The 20,004-nt window shown below is 40.5% G+C and overlaps 1 protein-coding gene across 2 annotated transcripts in view; it reads right to left on the bottom strand.

Moving 5' to 3' along the window:
- The window catches only part of gprc6a (G protein-coupled receptor, class C, group 6, member A), a 33,037-nt gene extending 14,029 nt beyond the window's left edge, over window positions 1-19,008 (bottom strand). Inside the window, exons 1-2 of one of the 2 annotated variants that reach the window (XM_069886779.1) lie at window positions 18,683-19,008; window positions 4,982-5,285 (exon numbers count right to left, since the gene is read on the bottom strand). In XM_069886779.1, the coding sequence (XP_069742880.1) occupies window positions 4,982-5,285; window positions 18,683-18,894 (516 nt within the window). In that variant the 5' untranslated portion in view covers window positions 18,895-19,008. The remainder of the gene's footprint in view (window positions 1-4,981; window positions 5,286-18,682) is intronic. The other variant, XM_069886780.1, reaches the window with a different exon arrangement.
- Between the last annotated feature and the right edge of the window lie 996 nt (window positions 19,009-20,004).

The raw sequence follows: 20,004 nt of genomic DNA, 5'->3' as shown, positions 1-20,004 counted from the left end.
TAACCATCAGAATAAATAAGACTGAATGAATGTATGTAGAGTGTTTTGGTTTTCAAAATATCTTTCATAAACTGAAATGCCAAGAGTTTATTAAGCAAACTTTGAGCTCATGATATTGGGGATAAGATATGATCAGAGATAAAAGACAGAAAACAGAGAGTAGAAATATATGTAATTTATGGATTATGAAGGTTTGATGAGTGAGGTGCTCCAGGAGTCATTACTGGGTCTCCACTGTACATAACCTGAATTAATGACTTGGATGAAGAAGCAGAGTGGACTGTAAGGAGGTTGCAAAAAGGCCTCAGGTGGATGAAATGAATGGGCAAGGGGATGGCAGGTAGTCTACAATGTGGAAAAATGTGAGATCATCCTATCTGTTACCTGGATTGGGGGACCCAGCTGAGTACTGAAAACCTACACTGATGAACTGGCCAATCTTTTCATGGATATCTTCAACATCTCACTCTGACAGGCATGGAACCCAACTATTTCATGCAGGCCTCAATTGTACCGGTGCCTAAGAAGAGTGTGGTAACCTGCCTAAATGCCTACGGACCAGAGGCACTCACATCAACAGTGTTGAAGTATGTTGAAAGGCTGGTATTGTGGTGGTAAACCACCGGCCTACTGCAGGGGGCAATACCTGTAACCTGCAGGAGTGTACTGCCGGCCTACTGCAGGGGGCAACCTCTGTACCTGCAGGAGTGTAAGGGGACAGGACAACACCTGGCCGGCTGTCAATCAGTAGGCCTGAAGGGATCAAGCCCCACCAGTCGGGTGTCAATCACCCTCCAACATATAAGCCTGCGCCGGCCTCCCGAAGCTCACTCAAAGTTACTACAGCTACACCCAGCCTGGATCTGTGGAAGTCTTTGTGGATTAAGGCCTGTTGTACAGTCTTTCTCTTGTGTGTGTCTGATTCTAACAGCGCACCACAATTTAATCCACAAAATTTTCCCACAGCTGCCATGGAAAAACTCCTGAGTGCAGGGAGGCTCGAAGTCGACCCACGCCACCCAGAAGCCAGACACACTTCGCGATCTGGCAGCACGCGGTCGAGGCAATCTTCGAAGCACAAGAAGGTGGCATCCTGGACTCAGATTGGAGGAGCTGGGTCCCCACGCCTTCCAGGCACCAAAGGCTACTTCACGTACAAGAGCACAATGGACACTCACTCACTATCACCAAAACCAAGGAATTGATTGTAGACTTCAGAAAGGGAAAACTAGTCATGTTCAATCCAGTGATTATTGAGGGATCAAAAGTGTAGAAGGTGAGCAAATTTAAGTTCTGGACCTTTCCGGAAACCAACAATCAAATGTCATTGTAAAGTAAGAATGTCAGCACCTCTATTTCCTCAGGAGTTTGCGGAGGTTCAGTATGACATCAGAAACCTTGGCAAAATGTGAACTTAATGTCACAACGTTTGAACCAAGTAGGTTGGAAAACCTTTGGTAATGCCCAAGTCATACACTACAGGATTGAAAGAGTGCAGAGAAGATTTACTAGGAGGTTGCCCAGACTTCAGGAACTGAATTTCAGGGAAAGGTTGAACAGATTAGGACTTTATTCTCTCAAGCATAGAAGAATGAGAGGAAATTTAATAAGAGGTATTTCAAATTGAGGGGTCTAGACAGGATAAATGTAGGTAGGCTTTTTACACTGAGGGTAGGTGAGATACAAACCAGAGGACCTGGGTTAAGGGTGAAAAGGGAAAGATTTCAAGGGAATATTAGGGGGAATTCCTTCACTCAGAGAGTGGTGGGAGTGTGGAATGAGCTGCCATCTGAAATGGTGAATGTAGGCTTAATTTTAACATTTAAGAAGTACATGGGTGGAGGATTATGTCGGGGTGCAGGTCAATGAGACTGGGGAGAATAACTGACTAGAAGTGCTGAAGGCCTGTTTATATGCCATATTGTTCTACGGTTCAGTGGTTGTTCTATGGAACTTCTACTGATGTGTCGCAAAAAGTATGCTGACCTGCTGCATCACAGCCTCATATGGGAGCACCAATACCTCTGAGTGGAAAGCCCCACAAAAGACAAAACTCTCCCTACCATTGAGAATATCTACATGGAATGCTGCTATTGAAGAGCAGCAGCTATCATCAGAGATCCACACTACCCTGGTCATGCTCTGTTCTCACCACCGACATCAGGAAAATGGGGTATAGGTGCCACAAGACTCTTACTACCAAGTTCAGGAGCGGTTGTTGCCACTCCACCATTCAACTCCTAAACAACAAACTCAGATACTCATTTAAGGATTCTTATTTTGCACATTATTAATTATTGAATATTTATTTTGTATATATTGCAGTTTGCACTTTTTTTGTCCACATTTCTCTTTTATATGCGTATCTTTTTCTTTACATTAGAAACTAGAAATTCTCCCTGGCCCCCAGGTAGATGAATCTCAGGTTTGTATGTGATGTCATGTTTTAACTCTGAGAATATATTTGAATTTTAATTCTTTATTTGAGTTACAAGCAAGTGATTGATTATGCCAAAAACTTTTCCCCCTGAATCACAGGAGGCTGAAGGCAGTCCTTCTTGAGGTTTATAAAATAATGAGGGATGTAGGTAAGATAAGTAGCCAGAATCTTTTTTCCAGGGGAAATCTAAAACCTGAGGGCATTGATTTAAAATAAGAGGGAAAAGATTTAAAAGAGATCCAAGGGACATCTTTTTCACAGTGTGGGTGCTGAGTGTATGTAATGAGTTGAGTTGCAAGAGGATGTTGTGAAGGTGGGTAAAATTGTAATATTTAAAAGATATTTGACAGATACATAGACAAAAAGGTTTAGAATCATATGGGCCTAATAAAGATAAAAGGGAATAGCTGGGTTAGACAATATGGTCTCAAGAACAAATTGGGCCAAAGGGTCTATGTCCATTCTATGATACTATTACCCTAAAAATAGATAGGGAGAATATTTTCCTAAAATTGTGAGAGTTTGAAAGATGTTGGTGTTGAGAAAGACTTGTGTATCCCTATACAAGAATCATATACAGGTATAGCGAGTAATTGGAAAGGCAAATAGTATGCTGACCTTTAGTTGCAAGATGATTTGAAATAAGAGTAATGGTGGAAAAGTAAAGCAGACTGTTCCATATTGTCTTGAGTTTAAAAACAAAAGAGAGATGAACTCATTGGAATGTATGAAATTTTTGGGTGGACTTGACAGTAACAGTAGATGCAAGGATAATGTTTCCTTTGGCTAGGGTGGCTAGGATCAGGCATCCTATTCTTCAAATTGGCCATTTTGGACTGAGATCAGAAGCATTTTTTCTGCTCAGGGGGAGGGGGGTGGGGGTGAGGTCTGGAAATTCTGCCCGAGAGAACTGGGGTTTAAATTGTTCAATAGGTTCAAAACAGATTGAGAGATTAGGCTTTTTTTTCAATATTAAGAGAATTCTGAGATATGGGACTTGCGGAGAAAAGTGGCACTCAGGTGATCTTATTGAATGTTGGGTATAACATGCCAAATGGCATAATACAGTTACTATTTTGTATCTTCTTATGGCAGGATTAGGGATAATTAAGATTTTTGCCAACAGATATGAGTGCATTATCTAACGCAACTACTTCTTGATGTAAGTAGGTTTTAAATTTCACATTCCTAAAGTCAAATTTTCCTAAATACAATTTCATGCATTTAGAAATATAAAACATCGCAGATTAGCATTAGTTGACTTAGTTAAATGAGGAGGGTGGTATGGATCTTTTAAAAAGAATGGAATTGCAAGTGCTGAGATACTAAAATTAAAAAAAACCCAGTAAGTACTGGAAATGCTTAGCAGGTCAGTTCTGATGAAAGACCAACAACATGAAAACATAATCCTGGTCCTTCCACTGTAGATGTTACCTGACCTGCTAAGTATTTTCAGCATTTTCTGCTGTGATTTAGTATTTTTTTCAATGACCAAATACAGTATGGACTTTCCAGATAAGCACACAGCATAATCTGCGAAACACAAACATCTGCAGATGGTGTGATGGTAGTAAAAACACAGAAATGCTGGAGGAACTCACAGCGCACATAGGAGGTAAAGATAAATAACCAATGTTTTGGGCATAAGCCCTTCTTCAAGGTAACATTGGTTATATATCTTTACCTCCTGCGAATGCTGTGAACACTGCTGAGTTCCTCTAGCACTTTTGTGTTTTAACACAGCATAATCTTTTTTTTTTAATTGATTTTAAGATTATTCTGCCCCAGAATGGGATGTCGTTTAATGAGCTTCAAATAAAAATTTAACTCCAAATACCATTCAATATAAAAAGGCCACCTGGATACATTCCTAAGGAAAACTCATCTCTGGCATTAAACAAGTGTGAAGATATCAACCTTCTTTTGAAATTAATGGAACCAAATAGCAGAAGAGTACCAAGGTTAAAACCTATACTTAGCACTAATGAATTTAGGTGAAAGCCTGTCCATTTATATCAAAGCAAAGTATATTGGGTTTAAAACCAACAGTTTACATCTCTTGCACAGGGATGTGACTAATTAAGCAGATTTTACCAGGTATGTTATTTATGAGTGGTTTGCTATGAAATGAAAGTGTCATTTGTTTTTGGTATTGTGCATTGAGTCATCAAATGTTCTGTATTTCTGATACATGATCACAAACTGAGATCAACTTTGTCTTTTTTATTGTAGATTTACACCCACAAAATTGAGGTTCTATGCGGCAGAACTTATGTTGGGGCTAAAAAAATGTTTGGTTGTTTAAGTGGAGAAAGGAAAATGAGAAGATATTGAGAAATTTGTCACATTTGAGACCACAGCAAAGATAACGGAGTTTTAATCTTTCTAAATGTTAATCTTCTTTGATACTGAACATGTATATATTACACCATTTGTACAGCATCCTGTGACACTGAAAAAAATAAATAGCATCAGGCAATGATATATGAGTAGAGAAAAGAAGGATAAATAAATATTTTTCAATGCAAAAGATTTAATTACCTGAGGCATAAGGTTCATGTTCAACAGTCTTGCAACTGAAATGCTAACTTCTGATGTAGCAGGTCCTACAACAGCCTTAACTGTTGTCAAGTAGTCTGTATAATTACAGTGAACTTCAACACAGTAGTCTGAAGAGTTGGCTTTAGACAGAAACTTCATGACTGCTTTCAATGCCTTTGTAGTTTCTTTGCAAGTATCATAAATGTTGTATCCCAGTTTGACTCCAGGTAACAGAGTAGAATTGTTTATCTTCTCTATGGAATGGATCATAGCAAGAATTTTTACCAGACCTTGCACGTCAAACCTGAACATCAGAGAATGAAGTACATAGAAATAAAAATTACAGGATTATTATTATGATCATTTATTTCTATTTTATTCAGATATACTGGCTAGGATGATTCTTATTCTGATAGTCATTCCTCTAGCAGGGGTGACCAATCTTTAAATTTTAATTTTTTAATTTAGACATACAGGCCATTTCGGTCCACGGGTATGTACCGGGAGTGTAGGGTAATTGGGCGGCACAGACTTGTGGGCCAAAATGAACTGTTACCATACTGCATATCAAAATTAAAAATTAAAAGGTTGGCCACCCCAGTCCAGAGGAATTTCCAACTCTCCAATACTTTTACAGCCCTTGGACAGTTTCAAGTATTAAAAGATAATGAAGTAATTTTGATGAGCAGAAGTTTATTGTGGCAGAAAATTTACCAACAAACAAACTTTTATACTTCAGTCTATTTTCAGCGTCAACTGAAGATATTTGCAAAGTTTCACAATTTTCCATCCACTTTTGCTAGTTTTTTTAATGTTCAGAATATATTTCACTGTAGGCAAGCAAGTGGGGAGAAGATGCAGCTTTAATGAAAGTGTAGGATTCCTCATGGCACAGCATGCAAGTAATTCCATGAGTGTTGCTTTGCCAGTGCTGCATATGAACTCAATCCTGTACCAAAACCAGAGGAATAACATTCCCTCAGCAAACAAAGGAAGCAAATCATGTAGCTCATTGGCTATTATTTGAGCTGCAATTAGGATGTTTTCTTTCAGCAACTGCCGATAATGTCAATTGTATTCGATCAAAAGCCCCTTTCACATTGCCAACCCTCATAGGAAGCAGGAATATTTACCAGGCAAGCTGCACTCAGGCGCCTTTCCCACTGCACCATGAATTACCTGTTTAATCGGCAAACTGGCAATATTAAGGGGGGTCCTGCCTTCAGCGGTGACAATGCGAGAACAGATGGTGCTTTCACACTGCCAAAAGGCGATCAGTGTGTCAACTTGGCTGAGCTCTAGCACTTGCCCCCACCAAGTATCAGAGCCTGGTTGAATTTAACTCACCCTGCCAGGTTAGGACTTTTCACACCATGGGATTCCTGGATATGGACCCAGTAAATTACCCTGTTCAACCCATGTAATTGGCAGTGTTAAAGGGGCTAATGCAGCTGATTTCAGGTGTCTACAGGGTGGGGGGGATCAGGTTGCCAGGTGTGTAATCAAGCATAAGAAGCTAAGGAATTCGATCAGGCAGAATTAGTTAAGTATGTCCAGGATTTTTTTTCTCGAGCTATATGTTGATGATCCTGTAAGAAAAATGGCAATACGCCACCTCCTCTTGGGAAAGACAGGAGGTTGAAGGGTCAATGAGGGACACCTTGGTACAATTTACCATAATTCTTTTGGTTTCAAAATAGTTATAGGAAAAAGATAGGACTGGTCCACAAGCTAAATTGGGGCAAGGCTAATTTTCAGACATTAGACAGGAACTTGCAGAGGTTGATTGAGAGAGGTTGTTTGTAGGTAGTGGGATGTCTGACCAGTGGGAGGCTTTTAAAACAGAAATAGGGAGAGATCGGGGGCAGCATGTTCCTGTTAGAAGGACAGGTCAGGCTGGCAGGGAACCCTGGCTGATGAGGGATATTGGGGTTCTCATTGGGAAAAAGAACAAGGCATATGTCCAGTGTAGACAGCTAGGATCGTATACACTTAAGAAGAATATTGGAAGGGCAAAAGAGGGACATGATATATTACTGGCAGATATTGTAATGAAGAATGCAATAGTTAATGTTGTGGTTTTATTAAAGAAGGGCTGCAAAGGCAGTACAGTGGTTAGTATATTACTTGTGAGAGGTAGAATGTACTGTACATGCATTTGGAAAGGCAAGGAATGATAATAAATGATCAGCGTAGCTTTGTGAATTACAAATTGTGCCTCATGAATGTGAATAACCTTCTAAAAAATAACCTTCAAAAAAAAATACTGTGACTATGTATGTGTCCCTCATGATTCTATACACTGTTATGAGGTCGCTCTTCAACTTCTTCCACTTCAAAGGTGACCAACGGGATTCATGAGGGCAAAGTAGTAGATATTGCTCATATAGAATTTATTAGCAAGCTCCCTCATGGCAGACTGTTTGGAATATGATATCGCTTGGAATTCAGGGTGAGCTAACTCAGTGGATACACAAATGGGCTTGATAGAAGGAGTATGAATATGAAATTGGGTTGTTTACAGATTGGAGGCCTATGATTAATGGTGTGCTGCAGGCATCAGTTGTGGATCCCCTGTTTTTTGGCATATATACTAATGATTTGAATGAGAATGTAGGTGGCATGATGAGAACATTTCTAGATGACACCACTATTGGCATTGCGGTGGATTGTAACAATGGTTGTCTACGGTCACAAAAGGATTAAGATCAACTATTGCACTCAGCAACAGTTATGTTGTGTTGGATTCTGTTGAGGGAGATGACCGGACAGAAGATGGCCACGGGCACCAGGTCAATAGCAATGAGCCTGGCAGAGTGGTGCAAAAGAAAAGGAAAAGGAGAAATGCAGTAGTTATTGGGGACTCCATTGTCAGGGGTACAGACAGGAGGTTCTGTGAGCCAGATAAGTATACCCGCATGGTGTGCTGCCTCCCTGGTGCAAGGGTACGAGATATCACAAATCTGGTCCAAAATATTCTGAGAGGAGAGGGAGAGCAGCCTGATGTCTTGGTACATGTGGGTACAAACGACATTGACAAGAAAAGGGAGGAGGTAATGAAAAGGGATTACAGTGAGCTGGGACGAAAGCTGAAAGACAGGAATGCTAGGGTGGTGATCTTGGGATTACTACCTGTTCCAAATCCAAGTGATGAAAAGAATGTAAGGATAAGGAAAATGAACGTGTGGCTGAGGTGCTGGTATACAAGGCAAGGATTTGGCTTCTTGGATCATTGGGATCTCTTTTGGGGAAGGTATGATCTTTACAAGAGGGACGGGTTGCACCTAAATCCAAAAGGTGTCAACATTTTGGCAAGTATGTTTGGTACAGCAGTGGGGCAAGGTTTAAACTAATTTGGCAGGGGTATGGGAACCAGAGTGATAGGAAAAAGGGTAGGGAAGATAAAGAAATGGCCAGGAAAAGTAAAATAGGAAAAGTAATGTTGGGAGGAGAAAGTAAAAAAATCAGATAGAGCAGTGAGTTTTCGGGTCAATGATAGTGTTAAGAAAATTACAAAGAAAAATAGTGGGCAGAAAAATCAAAAGAAAAGGTTACAGAAGTCACTGGATATTAAAAGGACAAAGAGCATAAGGGCACTTTATCTGAATGCCCGCAGTATAAGAAATAAGGTTAGTGAACTTGAGGCGCAAATCGATACCCATGCCTATGATTTGGTAGCCATCACGGAAACATGGCTACAAGGTGACCCTAAATGGGAATTAAACTTTCAAGGGTATCAGGTGGAGCAAAGAGATAGACAGGATGGTAAGGGAGGTGGAGTTGCACTCTTAATCAAAGATGAGCTCCAGGCAGTAGTGGGGAATGATATAAGATCTAAAGAGCATAATGTTGAGTCCATTTGAGTAGAGATAAAGAATAACAAAGGGAAAAAATTATTGGTGGGTGTTATCTATCGCCCACCAAATAACAATAGTTTAATGGCACAGGAAATAAATAGAGATAAGTGAGGCATGTAATAATGATATGGCAGTAGTCATGGGGGACTTTAACTTCCACATAGATTGGGAAAATCAAGTTGGTCGTGGGAGTCTAGAAGAGGACTTCATAGAATGCATCCGCGATAGCTTTCTTGAGCAGCATGTTAAGGAACTCACAAGAGAAAATGCTCTCCTTGATCTAGTGTTGTGCAATGAGATAGGTAGAGTAAATGATGTAATAGTCAGAGACCATCTAGGAAATAGTGATCATAGTATGATTGAATTTCTCATTCAGATGAAAGGGGAAATAGTTAGATCTAAAACTAATATATTATGCTTAAACAGGGGTGACTACCATAGGATGAGGAAGGAATTGGGCAGAGTGGACTGGGAGCACAGGCTAATTGATGAAACAGTTGAGGAACAGTGGAAGATTTTCAAAGAAATGTTTTGTAATGCTCAACAAAAATATATTCCGGTCAGGAAAAAGGGCAGCAAGAGAGGGAAAAATCAACTGTGGTTAACAAAGGAAATAAAGGAGAGTATAAAATTGAAGGCGCAGGTGTACAAAGCTGCAAAGAGCAGTGGGAAACTGGAAGATTGGGATAACTTTAAGAGACAACAAGGGGTTACAAAGCAGGTAATAAGAAATGGGAAAAAGGATTATGAAAGTAAATTGGCACAAAATATAAAAACAGAAAGCAAAAAATTTTATAAATATATAAAACGGAAGAGGGTGGCCAGAGTTAACATAGGACCCTTGGAGGATGAGAAAGGAAAACTGGTAGCAAAAAATGAGGAAATGGCTGAGGCATTAAACAAATATTTTGTGTCAGTCTTCACAGTGGAAGACACGTCCAGCATGCCCAAGTGCGGAGTTAAGGATGTGAATGTTGGGGAGGGCCTTGATAAAATAGTTGTTACAAAGGAAGTAGTGATGGAGAAACTAATGGGACTAAAGCCAGGCAAATCACCTTGTCCTGATGATATGCATCCAAGGGTTCTGAAGGAAATGGCAGAAGTTATAGTTGATGCATTGGTGGTCATGTACCAAAATTCCTTGGATTCTGGGCAGGTCCCGGCAGACTGGAAGACAGCAAATGTCACGCCACTTTTTAAGAAGGGATGTAGGCAGAAGACTGGAAATTATCGGCCAATTAGCTTGACGTCTGTTGTTGGAAAATTGCTTGAAGCCGTCATTAAAGATGAAATAGTGAAACTTTTGGAACGTAAGGGTTCAATCAGGCAGATGCAGCATGGTTTTAGAAAGAGAAGATCTTGTTTGACAAACTTGTTAGGATTCTTTGAGGATATAATGGGTGCGGTGGATAGAGGGGAACAGGTTGATGTTGTATATTTGGATTTACAGAAAGCGTTTGATAAGGTGCCGCACAAGAGACTTATTAGTAAGTTACAGGAAAGTGGAGTCCGGGGAAGTATATTGGCCTGGATTGAAAATTGGTTGTCTGACAGGAGGCAGAGAGTCAGGATAAGTGGGAGTTTTTCAGGTTGGCAGAGAGTGGTAAGTGGGGTGCCGCAGGGGTCAGTGTTAGGCCCAAAACTGTTCATCATTTACATTGATGACTTGGAGGAGGGGACAAAATGTGGTGTAGCCAAGTTTGCGGATGACAGCAAATTGAGTGGAAGAGCAAATTGTAATGAAGATGTGGAGAGTCTGCAGAGGGATATAGTTAAGCTGGATGAGTGGGCAAAGGTCTGGCAGATGGAGTACAATGTTAGTAAGTGTGAGGAAAAACTACACCATGCTGTAGTGCAGAAGGACTTGGGAGTGCTTGTGCATGAATCGCAAAAAGTTAGGTTGCAGGTGCAGCAGGTCATTAAGAAGGCAAATGGAATGTTGGCCTTCATCGCTAGAGGAATTGAATTCAGGAGTAAGGAGGTAATGTTGCAACTGTATAAGGTACTGGTGAGACCGCACCTGGAGTTCTGTGTCCAGTTCTGGTCTCCATATTTGAGGAAGGATATACTGGCTTTGGAGATGGTCCAGAGGAGGTTTACTAGGTTGATCCCTGGGATGAAGGGGTTGACTTATGATGAAAGATTAAATCGTCTAGGATTGTATTCGCTTGAGTTCAGAAGAATGAGAGGAGATCTTATAGAAACATATAGGATTATGAAGGGTATGGATAGGATAGATGTAGGAAGGTTTTTTGAGCTGGCCGGGGAAACTAAAACGAGAGGACACAGTCTCAAGATTTGGGGGAGTAGATTTAGGACAGAGATGAGGAAAAATAGTTTTTCCCAGAGAGTAGTGAATGTTTGGAATTCTCTAACCAGGGAAGTGGTTGAGGCTGCCTCATTAAACATATTTAAAATTCGGTTAGATAAATTTTTACATGATAGAGGAATTAGGGGATATGGGGAGAAGGCAGGTAGGTGGAATTAGGTCATAAATTAGATCAGCCATGATCATATTGAATGGGGGATCAGGCTTGATGGGCCATTTTTGCCCTACTCCTGTTCCTACTTCCTATGTTCCTATGTTCCTTACTGAGAAAATGCGAAAAGGAATGGGTGATATGATTTAATTTAGAGAAGTGCAAAATGATGCATTTTCAGAAATTCAACCAAGGCAGGACTTACACAGTAAATGATGGGAGCCTGTAAAATGTTGTAGAATGGAGAGACCAAGGGCTATAAGAACATACTTCCCTGAAAGCATCAACATGGGGTGACAATGTGGTGTTAAAGACACATGCTATGTTTTCCTTCATCAGATGGGGCATTGAGTACAAGAGTTGGGACATTATGTTACAACTGTAGAAAACAATGGTGAGATGGCACCTGGAATAATTGAGTCCAATGCTTGATCTATGATCTGTGGTGATTTGTTTCCTCCATTGTAAATAGTTATCATTGTTGGTTGTATATATGGAGCTGGCCCACCCACGGATGACTCATACCCTATGACTCCTCCCCCCGTGGTCCAGAAAGTTCGAGCCACCTTTCCCTTGCGCCATTCCTATCCTGAGACTTGGGCCAGCAAGGTTTTTCTGTGTATTAAAGCCTATCGTTTCCTCAGCTTGTCTCTGTGGTTACTGATCGTGCCCTACATGTTCAAGCTAGAGAGAACACGAAAAGATTCATAAAAGCATTGCTGGAGCTGGAGGGCTTGATTAATGGTGACTATCTTCCCTGGAGTAAAATAGGCTACAGGGTGTCCTAACAGAACCACATAAAATCATGAAGAGAATACATCAGGTGGATTGTCATGATATTTTTCCCGAGATAGGTGAGCTTAACACTAGAGAATGTTGGTTTTAGGTGAGAGGGGTAAGGTTTAAAGGGAACCTGAGCATCATGTTTTTCATTTAGAGGGTGATGGGTATATGGAACTATCTGACAGAAAAAGTGATGGAGGCAGATATAATTACAACATTTAAAATACATTTGAACATAGTCATGGAAGGGAAAGGTTTGGCGGAACATAGAACAAATGCAGTCAAATGGGACTAGTCCAGGAAGACACCTTGATTGATATGGACTGTTTGGGACAAAGGGCTTGTTTCCCTACTACATCACACTATGATTCTAAGCATATTTATTGTCCTAAACATAATAGCAGGAGAAGTCATCCTAGAATTGTCTAACTAGTGAACCGACAGGTGGAGTTTTGTAGATGGCTCTGTTGACAGGAAAGATGTGAAAAAGATGTGCAGAGGCATCTTATGAAGGCTTTGCCAGGTCCTGAGAATCTTAATTATGAGGAAGGAATCTTTAGGTTGGTTTGCTTTCAATGTAAGAGATGAATCTGAGGAAATCTTTTATTTAATTATGCAAAATCAAGAGCCACGGTTAGGATCAGCAATAAGGGCCTATTTTCTTCAAATGAGAGACAACACATATAGAGTTAACATAATGGTGATAGGATTACAAGGAATTTCATCAATTCTAATAAAGGCTCATTGACATGAAACATTAACTATATGTCCTTTACAGATGCCACCTGATCCCATCGCTTTGATTTCCATTACCACCTTCTTTACTTATCAAATTCCAAGATTATGTGGATGGCCTTTGTTCCTGTTTATCACTCGCCTCCACCTTAACTTTCCAAGGGCTCATCTTACTCTGCCAACTCCCTGGCACCTTTCAATCACCTGCCCCATCTCTCAATCCCACCTCTCAACTTCCCCATCTGTCTGTCATCCTTCAGCCCGCTCTGGTTCACCAATCCCCTTCTGGTCCCTGTATTACACCTTCAACACTCTCCTTATACTGCTGTCTTCCCTCACCACAATCAGTCATTATGAACAGTTTCGACCTGAAATCTTAACAATTTCTTTAGCCCTTACTTGACCAGCTGAGTTCCTCCAGTGATTTGTTTTTTTTTTAAAGAGATCCCAACATTTAAAATGATTTGTGACTTCTGTTGCCTGATGGATATGTCCAACATTTACTGCCTTTATTTCAGATTTGCAGTCTATTTTCTTTCTTTGGCTTGGCTTCGCGGACGAAGATTTATGGAGGGGGTAAAAAGTCCACGTCAGCTGCAGGCTCGTTTGTGGCTGACCAGTCCGATGCGGGACAGGCAGACACGATTGCAGCGGTTGCAAGGGAAAATTGGTTGGTTGGGGTTGGGTGTTGGGTTTTTCCTCCTTTGCCTTTTGTCAGTGAGGTGGGCTCTGCGGTCTTCTTCAAAGGAGGCTGCTGCCCGCCAAACTGTGAGGCGCCAAGATACACGGTTTGAGGCGTTATCAGCCCACTGGCGGCGGTCAATGTGGCAGGCACCAAGAGATTTCTTTAGGCAGTCCTTGTACCTTTTCTTTGGTGCACCTCTGTCACGGTGGCCAGTGGAGAGCTCGCCATATAATACGATCTTGGGAAGGCGATGGTCCTCCATTCTGGAGACGTGACCCATCCAGCGCAGCTGGATCTTCAGCAGCGTGGACTCGATGCTGTCGACCTCTGCCATCTCGAGTACCTCGACGTTAGGGGTGTGAGCGCTCCAATGGATGTTGAGGATGGAGCGGAGACAACGCTGGTGGAAGCGTTCTAGGAGCCGTAGGTGGTGCCGGTAGAGGACCCATGATTCGGAGCCGAACAGGAGTGTGGGTATGACAACGGCTCTGTATACGCTTATCTTTGTGAGGTTTTTCAGTTGGTTGTTTTTCCAGACTCTTTTGTGTAGTCTTCCAAAGGCGCTATTTGCCTTGGCGAGTCTGTTGTCTATCTCATTGTCGATCCTTGCATCTGATGAAATGGTGCAGCCGAGATAGGTAAACTGGTTGACCGTTTTGAGTTTTGTGTGCCCGATGGAGATGTGGGGGGGCTGGTAGTCATGGTGGGGAGCTGGCTGATGGAGGACCTCAGTTTTCTTCAGGCTGACTTCCAGGCCAAACATTTTGGCAGTTTCCGCAAAGCAGGACGTCAAGCGCTGAAGAGCTGGCTCTGAATGGGCAACTAAAGCGGCATCATCTGCAAAGAGTAGTTCACGGACAAGTTTCTCTTGTGTCTTGGTGTGAGCTTGCAGGCGCCTCAGATTGAAGAGACTGCCATCCGTGCGGTACCGGATGTAAACAGCGTCTTCATTGTTGGGGTCTTTCATGGCTTGGTTCAGCATCATGCTGAAGAAGATTGAAAAGAGGGTTGGTGCGAGAACACAGCCTTGCTTCACGCCATTGTTAATGGAGAAGGGTTCAGAGAGCTCATTGCTGTATCTGACCCGACCTTGTTGGTTTTCGTGCAGTTGGATAATCATGTTGAGGAACTTTGGGGGACATCCGATGCGCTCTAGTATTTGCCAAAGCCCTTTCCTGCTCACGGTGTCGAAGGCTTTGGTGAGGTCAACAAAGGTGATGTAGAGTCCTTTGTTTTGTTCTCTGCACTTTTCTTGGAGCTGTCTGAGGGCAAAGACCATGTCAGTGGTTCCTCTGTTTGCGCGAAAGCCGCACTGTGATTCTGGGAGAATATTCTCAGCGACACTAGGTATTATTCTATTTAGTAGAATCCTAGCGTATTGGTTAATTGCATTCTGAACTGAACTGCTGTGAAGGGCTCTGCAAGACCCACCTGCATCTGGTCCTGCTGCTTAGTTGCTTAAATCTTTGATTAACTTTTTTAGTCCATTGCTCTGCCCCAGTATTGTCTTACTATCAGTTCTCAACAACTGTCATTGCCAGTATTTGTAACTGGTTCTACTGGTTTTTCAGCATTGACTCTATTTTGGTTGCTGGTTAAGATTTCACACTGACAGGCCTAATACATTGCTATACTTCTCTGCAACTTGTGTTGGCTGCCAGCATTTTATGTCTCAACCATGCACCCAATTCGCTGCTCTTCCCAGAGTCAGAAGGACATTGTAAGTTAAGATCAACATCTTTACCATTTTACAAGCCATCTTCTTGACTCCCTCATACTTGCATTCTTTGCAATAACTTCCCTTGCAAGAAGGGTTCAATAAATGGCAGAATTCAGACCACCCTATCACTTCCTCTACTATTTATGTCATGATCACCATGAACAGTTCCTCATCAGACCAATCGGTGGCACAATCCCACCCCTCCATTCAAATCAAGGCACAATCCAATCCTTTAGTTCCCCTCACATCCATGCTCAAACAATGGTACAAACTCTGATCCCTTGTTTTCCCTGAATTGCTACCCCGAAAATTGGCAGAAAAGTTTAAGGGATATAGGAAAGAAGAGGGAATATGGTATTGCGATAGATAATCAGCCGTGATTGCATTGAATAGTTAAGGAAAAACTCAAAGGGTGTGCTATTTGTTTTATATACATATATATATATATATATATATATATATATATAAATATATATATTATATTTCCCCCAACCCAAACTCCAACAAGCTTTGAACCCTGAACTTTACAGTGGGGTTTCCCATGACTGGAATGTTCATTTGGGCTCTACTGAAGCCCATCTATTGATTCTTCTTGGGTAGATTAGCAAGGTTAGTGTAGTGGTTAGTGCAATGCCTTTATAGCACCAGCAATTGGGATCAGACTGGGGTTTGAATCCTGAGCTGTCTGTTAGGAGTTTAAACATTCTCCCTGTGTCTGGGGATTTTCTCCAGGAGCTCTGGTTTCCTCCCACTATTTAAACCATAGGTTAATGGGGCATAAATTGGGCGGCACATATTCATGGGCCAAAATAGCCTGTTACTGTGCTGTATGTCCGAATTTTTTTTTTAAATAATTTAAAATCATTATTCTGCTTTATTCTGCCTGTATTTTCTGTTCATTAGACTAATTCAATATCACTTGCAAAGACTGTTACTCTCCATGATTTAAATGTTATTTACTACAAATTAGAAGAACTAATTATCTAACCCATGGTGCATAAGGACATTGTGTCTCAGGGCCAAGGTCCAACGTGTTCAATGCAATCACTGACCAATGATCTAATCCCTTTCTATGCAGTCACTCCTTCCTTTCTGATGTTAATTCCATGCTTGACCTCTCTAAAAGCAAGTCTTATAGTAATGTGAGAAAATATATAATATTTTGCTTCATAATGGTGATGCAGAAAACCTTCGAGTCATAGTGTAGGACCCCTGAAACAGTCAGATATCTGAATGACCTTGTCATTGTCATTGATGTGCATTGACTAATGTGAAGGTAGTTTTGATTATACCAGTAATTATGCTTGTATAGGTCAAAGAAACAGGCAGTGTTCATGGGTATTCTGGGCCATGTTGATAGTCATAATAGCTTTACACCATGGAAACATATTCTTTGGCTCAACTTGTCTATGCCAACCAAGATGTCTATCTGAGTGATTTTCATTTGCCTCTCTTGAGTCTCTATCTCTCCAAGCCTTTCCTATCCACGTAGCTGTGTAAATGCTTTTTGAACATTGCAATTGTACCTACCTCTACTACTTCCTCCGGCAACTCGCTCCACATATCTACTGCTCATATGGTCTTTTTAAATTTTTTGCTTCTCAGTTTTGGTCTCTAGTTTTAGACTCCTTACCATTGGTAAAAGTTTATCACTATTCACATTATCCATGACTCTCTATCCGTCATTATTTTATTTTATAAGGTCACCCCTTAGTAAAATAAAGGCAGAATAAAGCAGAATATCCTATGCTCCAGGAAGAAAAGCCCCACTTATGAAGCATTTCCTTATAGCTCAAGCCCTCCTGTTTTGGCAACATCCTCACAAATCTTTTCTGCGCCCCTCCCAGCTCAGAGGCATCTTTCCTATAATTGGGCAATCAGAACTGCATGCAATACTCCAAATGTGGTCTTACTACGTATTAAATTCATTATTCTTATCTTTATGTTCATATTTCTCTCCTCCAATGCACTAAAGTAAGCCATGAAGCTTCTGTGATAGTACAGATTCTATCACCAATGTGTACATGTACAGATTGTAGTGTAGAATGACTGTGATTGGCTGAGAGCATAGGCAGGTCTTAAAGGATTGCTCCTAGCCAGAGTCATTCTGGACTGGTCGACCTACATGTCATATGCTCTAGTATTTTAGTTAATAAAAGCCTTGGTTTGGATCAATAAGTCTTTGGTTCTTTTGACAGCTACAAAGGAGCATTTTCAGCCAAAATGTCATATCATACCATGAAGGATATAATGCTATAGTTATCAAAACTTTTGTAAAATAAATGGCTATATGAATGGTCTCTAAGGTGAAGTGTGGTGGCAAATCAGTGACGCTTAGGAGGGAAAAGAACAGTTTAGATTCTGATTAGTCGACAGCACAGAGAGTGAGGAAAATTGGGGCGGCACAAGAGTCAGAATAAGAGGAACACAAAGTTCTCAGAGTCCTCTAAAGCTGAAGTGGACGCTGAAATATGTGGAGAAGGGGGCCATGGAGGGATCTGAAGGTAAAGATGAGAATTTTATAAATAGCATTTATAGATGGATGCATTATATGGATCAGAAAATTGCAAAGTTGGTCCAGTAAATTAAAAGCCTTCAAATCAAATGTTTTACATTAAATATCTCTAAAGTTACCTCATCAGATCATGAGTCATACTGTAGGAACAGAAATAGACTATTCAGCCAATTGAGTCTGCCCCGCCATTTAATCATGAGTTGATCTATTTTCTCACTCAGCCTCACTTCACACCATAACATTTGATACCCTGGCTAATCAAGAACCTATCAATCTCTGCCAATGACCTGGTCTCTACAGCTGCATGTGGCAACAAGCCAGTTGGTTTCATGGAATTTACAAATAGTTATATGCAAAACTGGGAATGGGTATCCTTATTGGTCTATGGTACATTTGTGTAGAAGAGTTCAGATGTATCACTTAAATATACATTTTTTTTTCTGAGAATTAATAGCTCTGCAGAATCACAGCATGTGTGTTCTTCTATAAAACTTTGCTATAAGGAAAAGTTATAATTATCAATAAGCACTAAAAGAATCTTGGCCACTTTGATTTGAATTTTTTAGTTCTATAATTCTTGATTTCTATCTGAAGGCATAATTGTTTCTGAAGTTTGCTGCAGTAAATGCGTCTTCCCATTAGTCAAATTTATTACTGACTCTAAAAGAGATTGCAACAAATTTAATGTACAAATAATTACTTGTATTTCAGAATATAATACAATTTACTCAAAGATTTCCTCTTTCCTTCTCAATTTAACATTTTCATTATTCTCATATCAATTGTATCAATTCACAAAGGACTTATTTAACTTAGGTCTATAATTTCTTATGGCAGACAAACTTTTGATAACCTAAGGTACATAAAATTCTTTACTAATTATTTATTTTAATTATTTATGTTAATTATTTAAATCAATTACTTACACTTCACATATTCGATCTTCTGGTATGTTGAGACCCTCATCATTCACAGTTCTTAAATGTACTGGAAAGAGACCTCCAATAATGATATCTCCTGGAACCCAAATGTTGTAAATTTCATTTAGATTTTCACAGGAGCTTGGATTTTTGATTGACGAGGTGCACACCACAACAAAAACATAAAACAGAACCGTGCATCTGAGCATCTTTAACATTTTCTAATAAGAGTGGTTAACTTAAATTGTGATTGCTTTTACTGAGTTCACAAGTTCCTGGTATCTCATGGTTACATAGAAAACTAAATCATAAACTTTCAACCACACCCTATTTAAATACGTAATTTTCAGTTTCTCCTATTGGTGTGATATGTCGTTTCCTGGATTGCAGAAATACTATCTCAGTCAATCAAAAGTTCTCCATAATCGCCATTAAGCAGGTATTTGATTGTGGTTTCAAATCATGTGTTTAGTGTCAAATCATGTATTCATTTGTTCTTAGGCTGGTAAAATGCTCAAAGCCAATACTCCACATGTTGACAGGGCCACAATAATATGAATTAAATCCTAAAGCCATGTTTACTCAGGCCCCAACAATGCGCTATTGGGTCTTTATAAGCAGGAAATGTCAATTAGGATGCCAGTAAGAAGGAAAGGGGAGGGTAAGGGGGAGGGGAAGGAGGAGGGGAAGGGGGAGGGGTGTGGCAGTGATTTGGAGGTTGCATTGTGGTTGGGATGGACAAAGGTATAGAGAGAGGGCAAAGGACTCCTCTTATGGATGGGAAGGGGAGGAATGTGGCAGAAGGATAAGATTTATTGTGCCCCCACCCACTCACCCATAGGCCAAGCCTTTGGTGCAAAACTTGGTGTTTTAGTAATTCATTTATATTTATCACAGTGAAAACCTTTTTGCCATTGTGAATCGATTCTTAAATACACATACACAACAGAAATGGATATAAGAAAATGGCTATTGTTAGGTCTGCTTTGTTCATGAATGAGTGAGTCAGACACCAGACTGAGTCGAAATCAAGGTTCTTTGTTCTTTATTGCCAGATTGTAACACTTGCAACTAACAGTGTTAGTTGGAGAAGGCGCATTCTGCCGTTATCAGCAAGTGGTGTTTTTTTTATACCTCAGGATACGTACTTAGTAAATTATCATACCATTACATTGTCCAATGAATAAACTGTTGCTATCCTTCTCTTAGTCTGCTGCACATCATTCCTGTTAGTGCAAAGCTTATCTTGAGTGTACAAGGTCACATCTGCATTCTGTTACTCCTTAGTACTGGGTGACTCCTTCTCCGGTCCCATCTCATGATGTTTT

This window comes from Narcine bancroftii, chromosome 6, assembly GCF_036971445.1.
Source record: "Narcine bancroftii isolate sNarBan1 chromosome 6, sNarBan1.hap1, whole genome shotgun sequence".
In the NCBI taxonomy this organism is placed as follows: Eukaryota; Metazoa; Chordata; class Chondrichthyes; order Torpediniformes; family Narcinidae; genus Narcine; species Narcine bancroftii.
This window is presented reverse-complemented; position numbering and strand designations above follow the sequence as displayed.